Raw genomic sequence first — 21,077 nt, 5'->3', positions numbered from 1 at the left:
GAAAATGTTTTTTTTTGAAGTACGTTAACAACAGAATGTAACTGAACATTATTCACCATAAAGAAAATTTTGGCATGAAAACCTGGAAAATTACCTTTGAACGTTTACTCTTTTTTATTTAGCTTGTTTTGACATAGTATAGGAGTCATTTTGGGATTGTCCGACATATCGGAATAAAATATGTAGCATAGGGCATCCCTACTCGGTAGTAATGTATTAATTAACACTGCACCCAGCACGCTACATATGCCGTTCTTCATAGTAGGCCTTTGCGTCGTAGCAACGACGTTGTACGTCATACGTGCTGTGTCTGGGCGAAAAATAATGTCGCCCGACAAGCCGAACGTGGCTGTACGCCCCGGGGCTAGGACAGCGCGAAAAGTCGTCGGATTACTTCGTACGCCTTTCCGTAACTAATGATGGAAGAAAACAACTTGGCCTCCTATTCAGGTGTTTGACGAAATGTCCTAGGTTTAACATTAGACTTTACGCTGGATTTTAAGACAGTTTTAGTAAGATAACGGATAGTAAAACCTAGCCTATATACTACCAACTGGAAATGTTAAGTTGTAAGAATAATAGTAGGCATTTGTAATTGTTGCATGGCCAATACTAGCTGAAAAATATTTTGTTTATTGTTTTCGAAAAAGGGTAGGCCTAACTCTTAAAGCAGTTGACAGCGGGTGGCATAAGACACATTTTAAGTTGTGGAATAATTTCGTTTTTATTTAGGTTTGTTTCATATTGTTTTTACTAAACTGCTTCTTAATCAAAAAGTGTAAACCTCCCGTCGAGGATGGACTTACACGCAAGTCATTTAAACGTAAGTATTTATAAATAAAATGGTGATTATTTAGGAGAATTGAGAAATAGTAGGCCTATTGTTAAATAATAGCTAATATTTGTTAGTAATCGAGACGAGAACATAAAACGGAACATTTGGAATGTTGTTACTTCTCTTATGAAAACTTGTTCATGTGGTTTTGAATTATGCCTTTTGAAATTACGTTTGCTAAGCCAAACTTTTAAATCTACCATTCAGTTTTTTTACAATTGCATTTGTTTAGGATGATGACGCCAAAAATATGGAAGAGAGCAAACCTAATTTGTCTGAAGATGTGTCAGATGCTATTGACGATAGCATTCCAAATGTAGATGTGCCTAAACGAGGTAAATGATAAAATAGATTTTAAAGCATTTGCATTAAACAGCTAAAATTACGTCAGATTCTTCAAGTTTTTACACAATTAATTAAAGCCTAACAACTTAGTCAAAAATCATTCGTGCACAAATACTTGTAACTTCACTTAAAAGTCGAATATACTTTTTACATGGCATAGAAAACTCTCCTGAGAAGAAAGAAGATGGGTCTTCTGATTCAAGCTCGGAATCGGAGTCCGAACAAGAAAAAGAAGTAGAAGATGAAACCCAGGATTTGAGCAAAGAAGAGGAAAACAAAGTGCCTGAAACACAAGAAGAGGCTTCACCTAGCAAGGAAGATAACATAAAACCAGAGGGCGATAAGCAAGATAAGGACAAGAATTTAAAAGAGAATGAAGACGAGCAAGATTCTCCGGCCGAAGAAAAAACTCCAGAAACTCCTGACGAAAAAAATAAAGATTTTGAATTAAAGGAAGATGACTCGATTAAAGATGTTTTGCAACCACTTCCAACAAGAGAAACAGAAGAAGAAGATGATCCAAAACCGGCTACGGATGACAAAGAACAGCCAGAACTCTCTACGGAAAACGACATGGAAGCTCCGCAAGACGATCCCAATATACCAGAACAAGAAGATGATGACAAAAAGAGTACACAAGAGGAGCCAGAAAAGGAAACTCCTTTAGATGATAAAGACTCGGATGTATCCCCTTCTGTCGAAAAAGATGAACAACTTGAAGATTTGCATGGCAACAACGACAACAGCCATTCCGGGAGCAGCTCAAGCAGTTCTTCGGATGACGAAGACGCAGGTCCTCTTGTGATCCGAGGCACTCCGGACAGTGAGACGCACGAAGATCCGGATGACCTGGCCCAGTGCCTTAAGAGGGCTCTTCAGGAGCGAGAAAAGCAACAGCAAGAGGCTCCACCACGTTAGTCATAAATAAGTTAGGATATGTTTTCTTGGAAATATTAACTATACTAGGGTACACTATGCAGTAGCCTATGCACGAATCTGCTTGTAGCTTGATTAAAAATTTGCAAAGTCATAAAGGTCGAGTAGATCGACATCATTTTGATTAGGACGTTTCGATACGAGCTTGTGTAATCTTCAGTTAATGTGAATGTCACAGTCTTAATCAAGATGGTGTCGATCTACTCCACCTTTTTGGCTTTGCAATTTACCATCAAGCTTAACTAAACTATTGTGTTTTAACAATCATCCTAATTGTGAATTTCTGCAGCAATACTGCATTTCGAAGTTGTCGTTACAATATTTCTTGCTTTAAAAGACAGTAAAACTTCTATATGATAGAAACTTAGACAAGTGTAAGCTGTGTAAGGGTATAATTAAGTTTCCTTCAACCACTGTGTATATTATTTAACCGGGATCAATTATTTGAGTATTCGCATTGGCCAACAATCAGGTCTTTGTATCATAGAACACCGGGTCGCCAAGTTGCTACGTTTTAATTGCAAGACATGAGCCGCTGAAAATGAAAGTGTGTTGCTTTGGTAACAACTGTTTTTTTTATTAGGATACCAAAAGGAATTTCTATATTTTGCAAAATTTCTCCTTCCTTTTTTTAAGAAAGCAACTTGACGAACCCCATTTATTTAAATTAATATCCACGATCATTTTTTTATTCTTTTAAAAATAAGAATATTGAATATAACGAAACTTTGTTTGTTTATCTAGAGCCGTGCCTCAATGACGAGTACGTGGAACCTGAAGATTTTGACGAAGGCTCGCTCGGGGCAAGAAAGCCAGAAGAATTCGGTGCAGAACCCCAACCTGTCCCCGCATTGCCCCCCAAAATGAAGCAAAAATCCCTCACAGGCCCAAAAGACCCGATACCCAACATACTTAGAGTAAACGATAAGGTATCATTTTTTTAATTTTATTTGAAAACAACAAATATAAGAGCTAGGTCGAGTGGCATTTTTGCTATGCGAAATCATTGGACCAATTCGTGCAAAATTTATATATAAAACGTTAGCGGTTGTCTAATTGCAATAATATTTGTAATAGGGACCATAAATTAATTAGAAAAAAATTTGCAGGCAGGGACATTAAAAAAGTAAAATAATTTGATGGAATTACAAAAAAACAAGTGGATCATTTTTCAAGCCCAGAAAATTTTACTATAATAGCAAATAATACGGTAACTGTGACATGATGTGTGTTCCTGAAAGGAAAAGTGAATGATTAAAGTAGAGAATAGAGGCAGATCCCTCTACGTTGCAGATGGCAAAGTAAGCCTCCACAACATTGGGGACCTTGACCTCCGCAAAAATCGCGCTCAAGGCAAAACCTTGAAGTAACCGGCGTCACCCGGAAACGTTATTTTCCTTACTCATTAGTTTACGGCACGAGTTAACAGGGCTGAAAATTTGGATTTGTATAATGTAAAAGTTTTTTCCGTTTGTGGGGCGCGCAAAGCAAAACTTTAATGAGCGTGTTGCGAGTTGGCGCGAATGCGATCAATATTTGACTGTTACTAAATATAACGCATGAAAGGGGATATGACTTAACGATTAAGTATAAACAAACTGGATAAACACTTGTGTTGTATTTTAGACGGCCAGTTTAGGCAGAGGACGCTGGTCAGACGACGAACAAGTACCCTCCGCTCACAAACAGCGACCCATTTACCCGACTTATCACGCCCCAGATCGGGTGATTGATTTCTCGCAGCCGGTAAGTTAATTAAGATAAAACAAACTTACCTGAAATCAATTAAATGTGGGAAAAAAAGATGAACATCTGAAGGTATGGCAAAATATTTGTGTTTCATTTATGAGCAGTCAAAAAGTCAGGTTTATCAACAGGCAAAATTTAGCAATATTAATTTTCAAACTTGCCATTTGGGTTGAGTAAAAATAGGCAGATAGCTTGTAAATGGTTTTAAAAATAATCAAAGGCATATTGGTGTAAAAGTAAAATGCAAATCAGGATAAATATTTTTTTACATTAGTGCGCAGGCTTCAAGAAGCTACTTGGCCTAAAATAAAGACACAAAAACGTTTTTGAGAGTTGAAAATTTCCATGTGCCGTGTTCCGCGTTCCAATATATTGTAATATTCCAGGAAATATTACATTCTATGCTGTAGCAAATAAACTATAACGCTAAATATTTTCGAAGGACCATTTTTAAACTTCTCCATATAATTACTAAATCTTGGTATATTATAAATTATTTTTTTACCATCTCTTTGCATTAAGATCTGAGTTCACTTTTTGATTACAGCCACTGCCAAGGAAACAAAAAAACAGACGTTCTCCAAATGAAAGGCGGGATAAACAGCAACATTTCGACCCGCCCACCAGGATTATCACCATCCCCAAGTAAGTAGAACTTGCGTATTTTCTACCATTGCCTGTATACTTTTGCCGAAACTTGACAGTTAAACGAAAAAATGACGAAAGGTACACTCGCTCATTTAAATATACATTTATTGGATCTAGGTTGGCAAACGAACCTACAAAAACAGAGAAATATGTGTTTGAAAAATGTCATAGCTATTCCCTAAAAGTGAACGAAGTGTGAATAAATCATCATTAACCTTGATCAGACTTTTAGGCAGTGGTGGAATTAAAATTTTTGTCAGCCGGTTCCATCACGAAAATCACATTTTTCAGCCGGTTCTATCACAAAAATCACATTTTTCAGCTAATAACCTGAGCGGCCGACATCGGCTACATTAACACTGTGTCATACAAGGAAATAATAGAAAGAACAAAAATTGAAAAGTTAAGTAAATTCAAACTAAATGATGAAACTATCCGTTGTTCACCATTAAAATTAGCCCGTACAACATGGCAAATGTTGTTTCTGGGTGAAATTAGCTAAAACCAGCTGGTGCACATTTACCACATGATCAGTATAAAAAGAGAACGTGCATATTTAAAAAAAACTCGGGAGCTACTTCAATCTTAAAAATTGGTGTATCAGATAACATGCAAAAATCCACCAGTAATGCTAACCGGTTCACTGATCTCATAAAATTTCGGGAGACGGTTCTATAGAACCGGTGCGAACCGGCTGAATCCCATCACTTTTAGTGTGAATATTTACATTTGTTTATTGAAGTTAATGTTATTTATTTGATCGATAAACGATATCCCTTGACACATAAGTAAGATCAATTTAGTTCTTTAACATTTCTCCAACTACATTTAACACGTAAACACCGATTCCGCAGAAATATACCCGCAGGCTACAACTTGCTCCGTCGTGATAGGATATCGTCAAAAATTGGCGAATTAATCAAATTAACAGCGCAAATACATGTTGTTATAAATGGGTCAATTACAGTCGATTTAGTGAACGTGATTTGGCTAGATTCTACCATTCCTATACATGTAACAGAAAGAAAATGTTTACATAACAACGTTTGGCAAACTTAGAAAGACTGATAGGTATCGGGTGATTGTACATTCATTGGTTATGTCATACAATACCTAAAACACATTTCAGTAGCTTAAAGTAATTTTGTATAGCAAACGCTTTTCTTGAATATATACATATATATATATATTTATTTTTTTTTAATAAAAAAGGCAAGTTAAGTTCAAATTTTCTAATCATCATTATTACAAAAATTAATAGCGGATGATGTAATGGCCTAATAAACAAGTATCTTTCATTAATATCCCTTGGAAAATAGGCAAAAAGCCAATGTATTAAGCATTCCTAAGTATACACGGAAAACTACACTTGAACCAAAACAATAGTAGAAAAAAACGTTATTTTATGTTATTTAACAAAAGAAACCAAACAAAAAACAGTCTGTAGCGTTATACATATAAGTTGCAGATTTCGCCGTATTAAACAAGTTGCTTTTGAAAAATAAAAACAAGTTGCAAAATATTCAAGTTTCGTTTGACTGAACAATATTTATTTTATATGTTATTTTTTGTTTGCAAGAGGAAAAAAATAATGTAATGTCTCATCACAGACGGCCAGATGGCGACATCAATGAGTTGTACAAACGCCAAGCGATGGTGAGTTTACATTCCAACGTTCCTGGGTATCAGGATCAAGAGGACTCGGATCAGTACGACAGCGCCAACGAAGATTTGGGCGACCTCAATCAATTGATAAAGGAGGCCAATAGGTTGGCGAATAGTGATAAGCCTTACAGTGTATAGTTTCCAACAATACCGCAAAAATTCCGCCATTTCTGCGTTTTAAATACGACGATTTCACTTGCAAATTAAGTCAAGGGAAAACAAACAAAAGGCAATACTAAATAGAAAAAATATACCCGCTGTTGCTACCAGGCGTAGTATATACTGAAAATATTTTTTTCGGTACTTATTTGTTTTCCGACGTTTGGGCTACCTATCCAGGATGTCTTCATCAGGGAATGTAACAACACTTCGCCTTTTTATGTCGTTTTAACTTTGAGTGGTGTTTGGCGTGGTGTTGTCACATTCTCTGATGAAGGCATCCAGGATAGATAGTCAAAATGTCGCTAAACAAATAAATACCAGAAGAAGGTATTTTCATTATAAATGGCAATACATTATTGTTCGTTTTTGTGCAACTAGAACGTATCTAACATTGCTTTGATAATTCTTGCAGTTTACCTTATGACCCATACAAGTAAACATTGCAATTTCATCATTACCTAAATCTAAGAGCTGATGTATTTTGACACTATATGTCGTTTTTCTGCAGTCTAAACATTTATGAGGACAAGAAATCCGATCCCATTGACGTCATATACCCGTCGTATCAACGTAATACTCAAAAGAAGAAGAATCTGGAATCGGCGTTTCCCGATGTCTTCGCAAAACTGGCCGTAAATCAGGACGATATGGTACCAATTGACTATACGTATAGCAAATTTAAGCTAAAAAATTGTTTGCAATATGTAAAAAACAAATTTTACAAAATCCCAATGAATCAGCTTATTTTTTATTGTTGACAGAATTAAATTCCTCTAAGTATTTATATTGTACGATAATTTGTTTTTTAGATGCACATTCGGCCTGTCGAAGAAACGGTTCAATTCAGGTAATTTACTTTTCAAAATATATACAATTAATAGATGTGACTGGAGTTTCATGCAAGTTAGGCACAGTTCTGTAATGCGTATTTTAATGCAATGCTTAGTAATTTTATGCCTACTTTTTTGGCATGTGCAAAAGATAACAGTTCTAAATAGTCCATCATTGACGTAAACGAGGCGATAAGTCCTGGATTTGATCGACTTGCTTAAATGCTTAGCCACACCGGTCATACACTGTTATTTGTTGAGAGATGCAATACCGTTGATTTTTCTAGTGCCATACCACAAGGACCAACTCCAGACCTTCCAATGAAAGCCTCTCGGCTACCTTCGCGCAACAAGCGCAAGTCGCTACCTGGCGACAAACTTCCAATGACTAGAGATCCGCTAGATGGCGACGACGAGATATCAATCGATGAGTCTGATTTCAAGTAAGAGCAGTTGCTTACAGTTTTGTGATGATCTATGTAAATTACTCGACTTAAGTGCGCTTAAGTTTTCAAATGACTTGACTAAAGTCTTTTGGACAAAATGACTAAGGTTAAAATGAAATGTTTTTATTACGCCTATTTATTATAAAATTGGGTTATTAATTTTATATTATGCATATAAAACAATTTGCTTGCTATAGGTTGCATTTTGTGTATTTTTTAGTTGAGTTTCTGCTCAAAATCGGACTAGTTCACCAATTCGAATAATTTAACGTTTAATCATAAATGACCAGGACTTGACTTGCTCTAATTATGACTTGACTGGGACTGAAGTCACTTCAAAAAGACTTGTTTATAAGACAGCTTGGCCGGGTCAATAAACACAGGGTTCGAAATTATTATTGTCATTCCAACTGATTGATTTTTTTTATATTCCGAGTTCAGGCGAAGTCTTTAGTTTGATTGGCACAATGTTGTTGACTACATGTTGGCTACATGGGCAAATATTCAACTTTAAACCCGATTTTCTCAGGTTTCCAACCTTGCCAACTGACATTTCAAAGTCACTCACAACCAATCAATACTTCAGCGAGGTTTACCCTTCAGATTACACCGACTTCGAATCGGAGACCGACGCGACAGAAATCAACCATCAGGTATTTTGGCCAACTTTAAAACACATACCTGTGCACCATCTGTTTTTACGCACCCCCGAAAGTGCCAACAATGAAAGTTTTGTATCAATCTTGAAAAAACTAAACCGACGCGACAGAAATTAACCATCAGGTATTTTGTCCAACTACAAACTATTATAACTGTCTTTACGCATTCCCGAAAATGCCAGCAATAAACGTTTTGCATCAATCTTGAAAAATGATACCTTATTGATTTCTACATTATGTTTTATTCCTCAGAATTATTTGCATGCCGACCTGACACCTTACGATACAGTTGCTGACCAAACTGACTTCGACATGCCGAAGCCCAAAGGTAAGACAAGGAAACGTTTTGTTTGATCTATAAGTAACGTATATGGGTGGACGCGATAATTCCAGGAAATATATTCGAATTGGTAAATAATGCACCGATGACACTATGTGAAGGCAACTGGTTTAACGAAAGTTTGGATCAATTTAATGCTTGGTCTCCGTACGGCTATAAGACCGAAAATAAGAACAACATCAACGTCGGAATAAAACGCGCAGATAAACGTCGGAATAAAGCACAGTTATAAGACCAAAATGGGAATAACCTATACCTAATAGTCGTAATACCTTTTGTCTTTATTATGTCGTTGGTCTTAATACTATGGTATTATAGATTTTTCTGCCTTAGGTATTCTTGATTTTTACGTCTTACTGTGTGTTCCCCTCCGTGCACCGTTTTAGGTTAAATACACGTTCCAGTTTTTACATTAAAAAAAGATTGCTCTTAACAAGGCGCAAGGCGTGTTTGATCGCTGTAGCCCATAGCACTCGTTTGCAGTTCATATAAACGTATCACCAAGTGTCTTAGTTTATTTTAAATATGAAAGAATCAAAAGCACTCCGATACCTTTTGAATCGAAATACAGTATTATACGAAACGGACGACATTCTTCTCGGCTCTACTGAGTTGCGGAAGCCCCGATTTCAAGCTTTTTGTTAATGTTTCTGTGTATACAAGAAACAACTTGTTTTTATAGACAACGACAATCACATCGTGAGCGACCAATATCAGATTTGCACAACAATGGACAGAAACAACCACCACACTTTTCCGCGCAGGATTAAGCAGGAGAAACCAGTGCCCAAGTAAGACTTTGGTGCAGAAAATAAAAATGTTTTTTTCGATATACAGTGTTTAACTTTATAACTCGACTAAGTTATAAATATTATAACTTTGCTAAGTTTATAAAAGTCACACAAAACACTTGACTTGGATTTTTGTTGGACTTGACTCAAATGTTTTTTAATGGCAATGACTTGGATTGTGACTTGACCTATATATGCAGCCGATATTTCGGAATTTGTGTTTGTTACAAACAACGTAATCTACGGAACGGACGTCAAATTACAAGTAACTTGATGTGGTCGTGTTAAACCAACTTATTAACAACACTGCTTTGTTGACAAGCCACCGGAATAAACTTGGGTACACCATATGCACGGGTCTGTAACATAGCTTGATAATGAATTGCAAAGTCGGAAAGGTCGAGTAGATCGACATCATTATTAAGACGTTTCGATACGAACTTGTATCATCTTTAATGTGACTGAGAAGCAAATCAAAGCATCACTTGTAAAAGTTGGGACGCAATTGTTATCATTCTGAGTTCCTAAATTCTGAGCATAGCTTTGCAATGCAATATAAAGCTACACTACAGATCCGTGCATGGTGTACCCAAGTATAAAGCTATCGTTTATACTCTTTAATTGTCCTGTATATCATTTCCTTTCAAATAAATTGAGTTTTAAATTCGAAACAAGCAAAATAGGTAACGTTTATTTTATATTTCTTTTAAAGGGAACGCGTCAGTTTAAACACAATGGCGATCGCCCTTACTGACCCAAACAGCGGACCCAACCGGCGGTTTGCCTCGATGCCCTTCCAGGACCCATCGGCGCCGCTGAAGCGAAACAAAAGCGTCCCCGACATGGCCGAGAAGGCCGAACCGGCGCCGGGGTCTAGTCTTTTCGGCCAGGTGCCCCACTTGGTCGTCACCCGGGGACCAACCGATGGGGTCGCGCCGCTTAATCCGGAGCGAAAGAAGTCGAAAAAGTCTAGGAAGTCGGAGAGCGATGGCGCGGTGAGGCAAAAACAAATCTCGCAATTTCCTAATCTTATCAACTTTGCAGCCAATTTCTACTAAAATAGTTTAATAGTTTTTACTAAAAATATAAAATGCACGGTAAAGGTAATAGACCTCGCTAAGGATACAGTTTTATAGATTAACACACTTATATTTTAAACAAAATAGAAAAAAAATTAAGAAATTTTGTCTTAAACAAACTGATGATGAATATTATCCAGCCAAACGTCTTAAAGTTAAAACGGTTTTGGTTTAAGAAAAAAAGTATTGAGATATAATATCAGATTGTTAGCGAAAAAGCTATTGCTAGGATCGCAGTTCATTCAAAGAAAAAACAAAAAAGGCTATTTCTGCCTTTGCTCATTAAGGCCGCTGGCCTATGGCATATATACTGTAATTTTGAAATAAGCACGAAAAAATATATGACAATTTTATAAGGCTCCTTTGACCTGGTTTATTTTAGAGTATTAGACCTTTTTAGGTCATTGTAGCAGAAAATTACTCTAAGTTAGCGTTTGCGATTGCATATACATTTTTTCAAAACAGTTAAATTTTAGCATTAAAATATGTATTGATGATTCCGGCTTTAAAATCATTAGCAAATCTGTAACGGCTTTTTTTTATTGCAGCCGACTCAAGTCCATTTGTCGGTGTCTAACTCGGATACCGACGCCACCGTGGTCGGTAACCCTGGCAACCTCAAGATAAACCTGCTGCCGTCGGATGACCCGAACGTAATCAACCTTAACATTACGACCGGTGGTTCGTCTCCGGAAATAATCACCGCCAAACCGAAGGAAAAAGATTTGTTCGACGCCGAACCGATTTTCTCACCATTACAGGTATAATTAAATACTGCTGTGGTTATGAAAATTTTTAAAAGCGATAATCTTTTAGATTAAGTATCAAACTACAAAATAATGTGAAGTAGACTTTTCAGGGTGTAAATTTGTTTTGGGATTGTTTACCATATAGTACCAATATATCTATTAATGGTCAATTTAACTGTTGTTGATCCTAGAAATTATTTTTAACGTTACTGTGGTCTATCGTATTTTAACTGCAATCTAAATTACTAACGATTTCCTAAAAATCATAAAAAACGTGTCCGGCTAATTAATGTAAGACTTAGATTAGTCGATTTTAAATTGGATCCCTTGTGTCTGTAATGCAGTTTTAAATGCCCAACATCTAAAAAAGTTTTTTGTTAAATTAAATAAGCTTACGCAATTTCTTCTTTTTAAGCTGTAATTAAAATACGCCTAACAGTTTGGTACAGTACGTATAGTGTGGGTGCTTTTATCTGTCAGGTGCCACTAACCTAGATCGCACACGTACTATTTACATTCAGCGATAGGTCAACAAACCTCAAAATAGAGGCAAACCAGTTACTTTTTCTTAAGATTCAACCAATTATGCCAATGACCGCCATCGCTTACCCGCCACCGGAAAACACTGACCACGACATCGACACCAATCCCCAACACCGGGTCGTTGATATGCCTTCACTGATGGTCGACACAAGCGACGTGCCAGCTCAGCCTGCAGGTAAACACCAATCAACAGTTTTTCTAAGTAGTGGAAGTAATTGGTAAAAAAGTAAAAGTACAACTTTATAAAGGTTTTTCTGTAATTGTTTCTTTTATAATTAGCCTTTTTAGCTTTACAGTAAACAGTTTTTTTTTTGAGTAGTGGAAGGCAACTTGTTTTAAGTCTTAAAAAGTTGCATAGTTTTTGTATTTGAGTAAACCTAAGGATCTCTGGCTCACCTATACTATCTGTTGCCTTGTAATTGATAATAGCAACTGTCAGCACTGTTTAGCAGTACAATAAAAAAGTGAGTGTCCACGAAAGAGTCAGTATCCACCTGGAGATTTTTCGACGCCTTATTCGTAAACATATGGACTTGTCAAGCAAACAACTATTTTATTATTGTGCCTTCCGGTTTGGCCGGATCCCGGTTTGGCCAGAGGTCGTGAGGTCGAACCTTACTGCAGGCTAGTTGTGTAACTTGCATAATTATTCGACAGATTCAGAAGTCAGCGATGGCATTTGGTGTACCACTAATACGTAAGCCGTAATTGTTGGTCAAAAAGCAGGTTCAGAGAGGCTAGATCACAGTTGTCGAACACATATGTGTTTGTATCTTTCTATACGATCAACAAAAAATGTTTTGTTTCTTAAAGAACCGGAAGAACGTCACACACCTCTTACACCGGAGGTAATCATCGCACAACCGATCGTTCCACCCATGCAACTCATCCAACCAGTTATGAGCCATCAGATCGAAGCCACGCCCCCAATTCAGACAATCATTACCACCGATCGGACCATGGTCGCCCCACAAGCGACAGCGCCACCTGGCGAACAACCTACCAGCCACGTGGTGGAGATACAGAGCCCCTGGGACGAGAGAAACAGGTTAAACCATTTTCCTTTTTTTGCTGGGCAAAGAAATAGTGTGGAATTTTTTACATGGTGACATTTAAAGGTAAATGGCTGCCTGTGGATGCCTTACCTAATTCAGTAGAATCTTGCCATTTTCCGTTTTTTTAAACAGCATAACTAAATTCTAAAACAACTAAATGTTTATCTACTACTTACCAATACTTACCTACTATTAATTACTGACCCACAACCACAAACACAAGGGTAAAATGTTTACCTTCTGCCTTGCGCAGTTTTAACTGGGGCCTAGTGGAGACAGGTTGTCAGAGGACTGGGCTCAAACTCTACTGACTTGCTCAGAAATTTCCGGCTTTCTTGTTGGCCAGTGGGAAGAACCCAGCCACAACCCTTACCTTCTTTAATTTACTTTCCCACAAATCCGTTCCCCATTCGAGGACAAAAAAGGTGCGACAAGGGTAACACGACAAGTACGACTTGACAAAAGTATAGACCGATTTTATCTTGTAAGGGAAAGCTTGTGCGCAATGTGCGACTGGATATTACAAACGTTACAATCGTTGTTAAAATTGACGATGGTCCACCAGGTCTAATACCCGACGAAACTGTCGATCCTTTGTTGTTTTATAATGAATTGCCAAACCAAAAAAGGTCGAGTAGATCGACAGCATCTTGATTAAGACTTGCCGATACGAACTTGTATCATCTTCAGTTAATGTAACTGAGAAGCAAATCAATCTTTGTTGTTTTGTTCTCACCAAAAGCTTTTGTAACTACTAAGTCTATCAAATTTCAATACTAAAAACTTGTTTTGTCAATGCCAAATTACAGCAGCTTGTTCTAACAGATCGTTGCCAGCTCAGTACGACAAGTCGCTGAGACACGGAGGCGATAGCGGCATTGATCTTACAAACTACGAGGCTGGAAGACAAAACGCAATTCAGGAAAAGTAAGTATATAGTCTAAACTCTAAACCACTGCTGACCTTAAACGGTCAAAGTTGCTTACAAGGTTTTATAATCAACAAAACTTTGTGCCAAATTCTTACTATTTTAAGTTTTGTGGTAAAGCTTCTATTTTTTGATAAAAATAAAGGCGATTGCCCTTTTTGCGGATTGCTTAAATTATAATCGAGCGAACTTTGAAATTGTAATATTTACTTTTTATAAGGATGGCAAAATGGAAAACTAGGTTTTGTAAATATTAACAGTAGCTTCTTACAGAGTTTATAAAATTGTAAAGTTTTATACATAGCATTAATGCACACTTATTTATCAAACTTCTCCGAAACAGTGCTTTAAAATTCCAACGCCATTTTATATTTCACCTTGCCTTATAGCTTTTTGTTTTTATGAACGTATTGCTATAGATGGCTTATTTACAGTAGGCTGAGCGTTGGGTAGGCCTACATAATAAGGCTATATTAAGTTTTTGTGAGATGTTTTAAACTTATAAAAACTATATATTTAACAAATCGAACTGAACATTTATAGCGACTCAGACTCGGATTCAGATTACGATATGAAGAGCACCAACTCCAAAAGGAAGTTAAAGCACTCAGGTTGGTTATTTTATTAAATCGTCTTTGTAAATATTATGGAAGGTGGTCATCTGTGGATTTGAACCCCCAAAATACAGTGCGATTATAAATTTCTTGGTATGCGTTTAGTCTTTGTCAATTTTAATATAACCTGCTTTTAGGAGCGAAATATATTTATCATAAATGATAACATCTAAACATACTGATTTTAGGTTTAAGTTCTGTAGTTTAATCTTTACCATTACCGTGCAACCAGAATCGTTTGTTTTTAACCATTCGGATTCAGGCAGATTCTGTTAATCGAAAGAAAAATCTGATTACTTTTACTTGTAAGCATTTCTGTGAACAATGTGTAATAAGAGTTTGTAGAACGTTGCAACTTTCTTCTATAGATGAGCTGAACAGAGGAGGGTTATCGGACAAATACATCGAGTGGTATGAGAGCCAATACATGAAGCCCTCATGCTGTTACCTGTTCCTTAAACATCTCATGTTCTTTCTAAACCTGATCTTTTTCTTGGTACGTTTTAATAACACAAACAGTTTGTCTTGCCAATGCCATCGCTCAGAAATTATCTTTTTCCAGCTTTAACTGTAACAATAAAAGTAACAGCTTATAAATAGATTACTCAGTGCTTCTTATGGCAATGTTTCGACATTTTTGTTTCAAGGAAAATTACATCATAGTTAAAACGTGTTAAAGAGGCTGAAGCACAACTTAATTTTTTAGAAGGTTTTTCTGTAATTGTTTTTTTTGTAATCATTTTTTTACGTTTACAGTAATCCATTTTGGTTGACAGGTTTGGGTACAAATATTAATAATTGATATTAAGGTAGTAATGTAAAGAAAAAAACTAATTTTGTGTGTATTGCGCGTATTGCCACTGTCGAAGTAAAGTAATGTTGACTATAACACTGTTTAGTACATCGAAAACCATGGGTTAATCATTACACGATTGTCATCGTCAAGTAGATCTTGTTTGAATTTAACCCTAAGTTAGACAACTGCCATTCTTCAACAGGTCGGACTTGGACTGATGGGTCTTGGTCTTTGGGGAATTATCGATATGGTGATCGCCGGGGTAAATGACATCAACACGGTCGTGTTTGACCCGGTGTTCCCCCTCCTGGTTCTGGGGTTTATTCTCACCCTGGTGTGCTTCTCAGGGGCGATCGGATTTCTGAGGGACAACGTCTGTATGCTAAAGTAAGGGCGCACCAATTTGCAATATGATGCTAGATTTATCATCTGTGTGAAAAGTGTCTTTCGGTAAACAAATTATAATGTATTGACAATTTTTTAAATCAACGCTGTCGGAAAATATTATATAGGCAATTTAACAAGAGAAGGGTATTCGTGAATTAAATACTCCTGCATATCTTTACCTCCAGAATACCAGCTGTGAGCTATCTACCTATGGTTTCTATGTTTAAACACACATAAACCTTTCCGAAATACAATAACTCACCAACACTTTAGTTTTTCCTCATAGATACTGTTATGTTTGATTTTGTTAAGGTATAGAATTTCAACTTTTATTGAATGTACAACAATACTGACCTTTTTGTTGTTTTTTTCAGATTTTTCGCGATTTGCTTGATAACACTTTGCCTGGTTTTCGTCGCTGGGGGAATTACCTTCTGGGTCATGCAAGCCACCGCTACCCAGTTTGTAAGTGGAAACGGTTATACCTCTTTAGTAATAGAAAAACATCGTGTTGAAAAGTAAAATAGTTGTTAAAATATAGATGTTGCTGAAATATAGCCTTTATAGACGATTTCGTATGTAATAAAGGTATTTGATATAGGAGAAGGAGTAATGCCAAATAAAAAGACATTTACTTGGATTTACTTATCGTGATAAATCGACACCTGGTTATATTTAGTATGCAGGGACTTTAACGTTTAGTAATAAACCGAACAAGCTACTGCATATAAAAGTTGACAAAGTTAATCAAGGTAAAATTTGTTCATCGTAAAACATAGAGTTCAATCTTCAACCGGACAATATAGTATTACAACCAATTTTCCTGGTGATTAGATCACGCAATCTTTTGCCAACCTTGTGCCGCAATACAACACAACATTGAGAAAATCCGCTTCGTTCACGCTCGACAACATTCAAAGCAATTTCGAATGTTGCGGATTCATTAGCGACAAGGATTGGACAAACTCAACGTAAGACGATAGCCAAAATAGTTTAAGGACATTATAGTTATATGTATTGTTTTACGAAGAAATTTTATTCTCTACAAGTCTGCATTATAGTTGTTAGTGTTCGGAGAAGTTTCAAGAGACCCATTTTAAATTAAAAAAAAGAAAAGCTATATTATAGCTGGAACACTTCATTCACATTTAGTGTTACTGATGAAAATTTGATATATTGTTAAGCCACTTTTACTATAATAATATTTATCAATTGAACTTTTTAAATTGCAACAGTTTTCAACTGACTTGAAATCCCTTTTGTCGGCCGTTGTGTTTTCTGTTTGAACAATTTTGCGGTAGTTTTTATGTTAAAATCACGTTCATATGCCCTCGTCCAGTTTAAACTATTTAAGTGAGTATAGTTGGAATACATATTCATTTGAAGGCTATAGAGCAGTGGTTCTCAACCTTTTTTCTTTCGTGGCCCATTTAGGTTGCAAAAACATTCTGTGGCCAAATAGAATTTTTATGAAAGAAAAAGCTTTAAAATAGGTTTAGAACAAAACACAGCAGAACATATTTCAAAACAGATTATTTCTTTAACCGTGCATTAGTGAGATACTTGCGGCTGAACAGTAAATTTGCATTCCTTTTTAATTCCTCCCCAAGTCATTATTCCTGTAAAATTAAATATAATGACACAAATGAAACTAAATCTAACTTTTTAAATTGTTGTGTGGCCCACCTCAAATGTTCTTATGGCCCACCAGTGAGTCATGGCCCACTGGTTGAGAACTGCTGCTATAGAGCTTAAATACCACCGATACACGTTCTGTTCAAATTGCGTTTTGTTGCTTTCTCACAATATTTAATTGCAACCAAAAGCTCTGCAAAAAAGCTGTATCAAATAAGTTCGCGTTCATAAAATATCCTTTCACTTGTAGAGCTTTTCCTTGTCCGAATGGAAAAGAATGCGACCTTCCACCGACTTGCTGCAAGGAACAACTATCTGTAAGTTGCAATACAACATGTTAAGGACAAGTTACTCGTGTTATTGTATGAATGCATTGGTTACATCATTTTGCGCTTGGCCTTGATTACATGCCAGAACAATACGAAATTGTTTGTAGTGTTTGTTTCGATAGTAAATCAATATCCTATTCAGTACGACCGGCAGTATATTACTGTATAAATGTGTGTATTAAGTTTCTAAATTTGACCGTGTGTATTTTTATTACAGATTGCGTGTCAGACGATAACAGGTGAGCCTTTCAATGTTTTGTTAAAATTTTATACCTTTCACAACTGAATGGTTGTGGCATACCTTATTTACATGGGTTCGTTAAGTCAAGGTTTATAAAGTGGTTGTTCAATAAACGCATGTCAGTATTTTCAAAAAGACAGGACAAAGTAATTGCAAAACAAAAGTTGAAAAACATGCCCTTTTACGTGTCCTAAAAAATACAACCACGTTCAAAATGGCCAAAACAACCAATTGCGACAGAAAGTTCAAATGGTCTACATAACCTATGTGTGTCAAAAGCATAAAAATGAGCCATGATCAAATGTGTTTCATTTTTACTGAAGTCTTTTCTTTTTGCAGGCTCGAAGTACCCGATGAATTGCATTGAAGGGATGTCACTGTGGGCACGTAACAGAACCGAATATATCGTGGGAATTTGGATGGCCGTGTTTGTGCTGTTTGTCCTTAACTTCGTGTGTGTCTATTTTATGGTAAGTATACACCAAAGTTCCGTGCGGTATCGTCGATCAAACTAAATGAAACCTAGTTGCCGCAATGAAAGTTAAATACCACGTTGAGGACACAATTGATCTTGAAAATAATTAATAGAATCAATCTGTGTACCTCAATCGGGCCTTACGAGCATATAGAATGTCAATTACCAGTTAAACACAAGTTTCTGGAGACCTATTTTGTGACAATCTGTGGCACATTGTATTTAAACATATTAGGGTTGCTTCTTATTGTTTAACGCGTATGAAAGAGGAGCACGACTCATCATAGTTGACAACCACTATTACAAATGAAATTTAGTAAATTATACATATATATATATATTCTATGTTGCACTGGATATGTGATATAAGATATCACCTTGACCCCTGCAAGATAAATGACGACCTTAATTTGTGATAAGTAACAGCAGAATACTCTAGCACACCGGTCCGCGAGGAGTTCGTTACCGGTCCGTAGCAGGGTTGTCAGATTAAAATTTTAATTTAAACCCGAACTGTACTTAAAAAATCTGGAACAACGTCAAAAACAATTAAGTATTTTTATATTCAAAACACATTAACTTTCGTATAACCTTTTCCATGTTTGATTGGTACAAAAAAAAAACACAAAAAAGAGAGGTTCAAAATAACCAATGTGCTGTGACCATATAAGCTACATAGCACGTTGACATCATCCAAATATGTATATTTCTATTGCAAAATCCAACTCCTAGTACCGGTTCTCACGAAAAATGTGCCAAAATATCATGTTTTTCACGTTCAAGGGTGCTCACCCTAAAGTGCAATAGACTAAATTCATGCAAACAATGTTTATAACCAATGTCCCATAATAATGAAATCATTTATTATTTTGATATTTAGGCAGAAGAAGGTTCGAAAAAACGTATGCATTTTAATTAGTTTTAGTCTCTGTGAAAATAACAGAAAAAAGCCAAAAATAACAATTATTTTGCTAACATCAACCACGTTAAAAAAGAGCTAGATTTTAGAAATTGGTTGTCAAAAGATCTAAGTAACAAGCCTTGTACGTATGTCTATTCTATACTTTTCAAGGTGTCGGTCTGTGGTTCGTATTTTTTCATATTGCCGTTATTTAATTATTTTGTATTACGTAACTATAGAAAGTGTCTTGTAGGGCTTTGTCAAAAAAGGATGTGAATTATTACAAAGTGTGACTTATTTTAAAAGAAGGCTTTAAATATCTTTATTTCGACATAAGCTGGTAAGAGTATGTATAGGTAATAATGCTATACAAGCGTAATTTAATGGTATACAAGTGTAATTAAAAAAAAAACGTTAAGGCCTAAAAGTTTTATTGACATGAACCGCGGGTTGGTTAAATCGATTGGCGGGTAGGATGCCACACGCGGGTTTTATTAAGTTTGATAATTCCAAGATGGAAGCATCTCTTTGCGGCAAAACAAGCTTTCGCATTGAATAAAATTGTAATAAAATTCCTTTACTGAGTATTGTTATTTTTAAAGGCCGGTCCGCGACAAAATTTTATTTGTAAACCGGTCCGCATTGCATAAAAGGTTGCCGACCCCTGCTCTAGCAAAGCTAGCGATTCAAGCCAGACACTATTAAAAGAACTTAAAAGATATATATTTATTTCGCCATCAAAAAGTATTCTCAGTATATCTAAAAAAAAACAACCGAACATTATAAGTATTAGTCAGATACATTAAATGTATATCTTCTGTCTCAACAAAATTAAAAATTCCTTTCGGATACTATGATGGGGAACAACCAACAGTATTTAAAAAGGGGCATAGATCCGAAACACAGGCTGAAGTAATATTTTTTTTTAATTTATCATTCAGATGCGCGAAATCAAGTATCTGCACTCGGTTCGGGACAAAATCTTTTCTCTCGAAGACGATGGCTCTGAAGTGGAAGTGATTTACAACGACAACGTAAAGCAAGATTTCGACGCACCCTTTCAGTATGCTCCCCAGTATAACTAAACCAACTTCACATATTGACTACACAAGGGAAAACATCCATGTGAATGTCTCTATTGCGTGTCATTTACCACCCTTAATGTTGTTTTTCGCTTAATTTTATCGTTTGGCGCCAGTATTGAAGAATATAACCAACGCTTTTGTCGCCATTATATTAATTATTTTTTAAGCCGCAATTGCCTTTTACAATTATAAAAGCAGCAATATTTGTTAAATATATAATTATTTGGTTTTCCAATGCGTTTTTGACTTGCTTTACGTCAGTTTCCGTTTTCATCTATCCAAGCAGACTATTCAGATAAATATGGAAAACAGTATATAAAGCAAACAAATAGTAGACCGTGATACTACCTGCATTGAACGGTCGTTTGTTTGCTGTTTGTTAGCAAACATTTTGACCCTAAAAATGTAACACATGAACAAAAACGATTGTAGTTTTAAACCAAGTGTTTTTGTCACGAAATGCAATATGTGGACGTTTGCAGAGTTCAACTGAAATCTAAACTACAAAGTTATTATCGTTGACGCCTTTGCCGTTTTATCGCCGCGATTTCTTGGAACAATAAATGTAAAAAGTTGTTACAACAGATTTGTTATTGCCCTTGTTGAAAAAAATTAATTTTGAATAGAGTACCTTTGCCAAACGGTGAAAGAGGAATAGCGACAAAAGAACTTTTTGATAACTTACCATTTTCCAGTGTACTTATATCAGGGGTTCTTGAACTAAAGCCCGTGGACCCATTGGGGGTACGTGGACTTGTTTTGGAGGGTCAATGAAGGCCTTATGAGTCTTTGTGCATTATTATTAAAAAAAAAACCTTTCAAACGAAAAGAAAATATTTGACAAAACGCTTTGA

At 36.1% G+C, this 21,077-nt stretch overlaps 1 protein-coding gene and 1 non-coding gene across 2 annotated transcripts; one reads left to right on the top strand and one right to left on the bottom strand.

Moving 5' to 3' along the window:
- The first annotated feature begins 732 nt into the window (after nucleotides 1–732).
- On the top strand, nucleotides 733–20,799 carry LOC146133545 (uncharacterized). The gene is made up of 27 exons (XM_083397783.1): nucleotides 733–823; nucleotides 1,068–1,170; nucleotides 1,341–2,093; nucleotides 2,861–3,045; nucleotides 3,743–3,862; nucleotides 4,413–4,510; nucleotides 6,124–6,282; nucleotides 6,849–6,990; nucleotides 7,150–7,187; nucleotides 7,458–7,613; nucleotides 8,146–8,269; nucleotides 8,528–8,603; nucleotides 9,298–9,406; nucleotides 10,119–10,401; nucleotides 11,034–11,246; nucleotides 11,808–11,952; nucleotides 12,591–12,825; nucleotides 13,658–13,759; nucleotides 14,304–14,371; nucleotides 14,743–14,870; nucleotides 15,373–15,557; nucleotides 15,932–16,022; nucleotides 16,392–16,528; nucleotides 17,443–17,509; nucleotides 17,739–17,760; nucleotides 18,102–18,232; nucleotides 20,080–20,799. Exons 1-27 carry the CDS (start codon nucleotides 797–799, stop codon nucleotides 20,221–20,223), a joined length of 4,041 nt encoding a protein of 1,346 aa, XP_083253909.1. The 5' UTR covers nucleotides 733–796; the 3' UTR covers nucleotides 20,224–20,799.
- LOC146133546 (U12 minor spliceosomal RNA) lies at nucleotides 3,386–3,535 on the bottom strand. The gene has a single exon (XR_014501703.1). It is a non-coding gene; the product is annotated as a U12 minor spliceosomal RNA (small nuclear RNA).
- Nucleotides 20,800–21,077: the final 278 nt, after the last annotated feature.

The sequence above is a fragment of the Ascidiella aspersa genome, chromosome 9 (assembly GCF_963924565.1).
Source record: "Ascidiella aspersa chromosome 9, kaAscAspe10.2, whole genome shotgun sequence".
NCBI classification, from domain to species: Eukaryota; Metazoa; Chordata; class Ascidiacea; order Phlebobranchia; family Ascidiidae; genus Ascidiella; species Ascidiella aspersa.
The sequence above is the reverse complement of the archived record's forward strand: the minus strand, read 5'-3'. Positions and strand labels throughout refer to the sequence as shown.

Bases quoted from the DNA above. Each gene is read 5' to 3' on its own strand.
- LOC146133545 (XM_083397783.1), top strand. From the start codon at position 797: ATGGACTTACACGCAAGTCATTTAAAC. The intron at 9,407-10,118 runs GTAAGACTTTGG...TTTCTTTTAAAG, and splicing joins CAGGAGAAACCAGTGCCCAA to GGAACGCGTCAGTTTAAACA. The intron at 16,023-16,391 runs GTAAGTGGAAAC...CCTGGTGATTAG, and splicing joins AAGCCACCGCTACCCAGTTT to ATCACGCAATCTTTTGCCAA.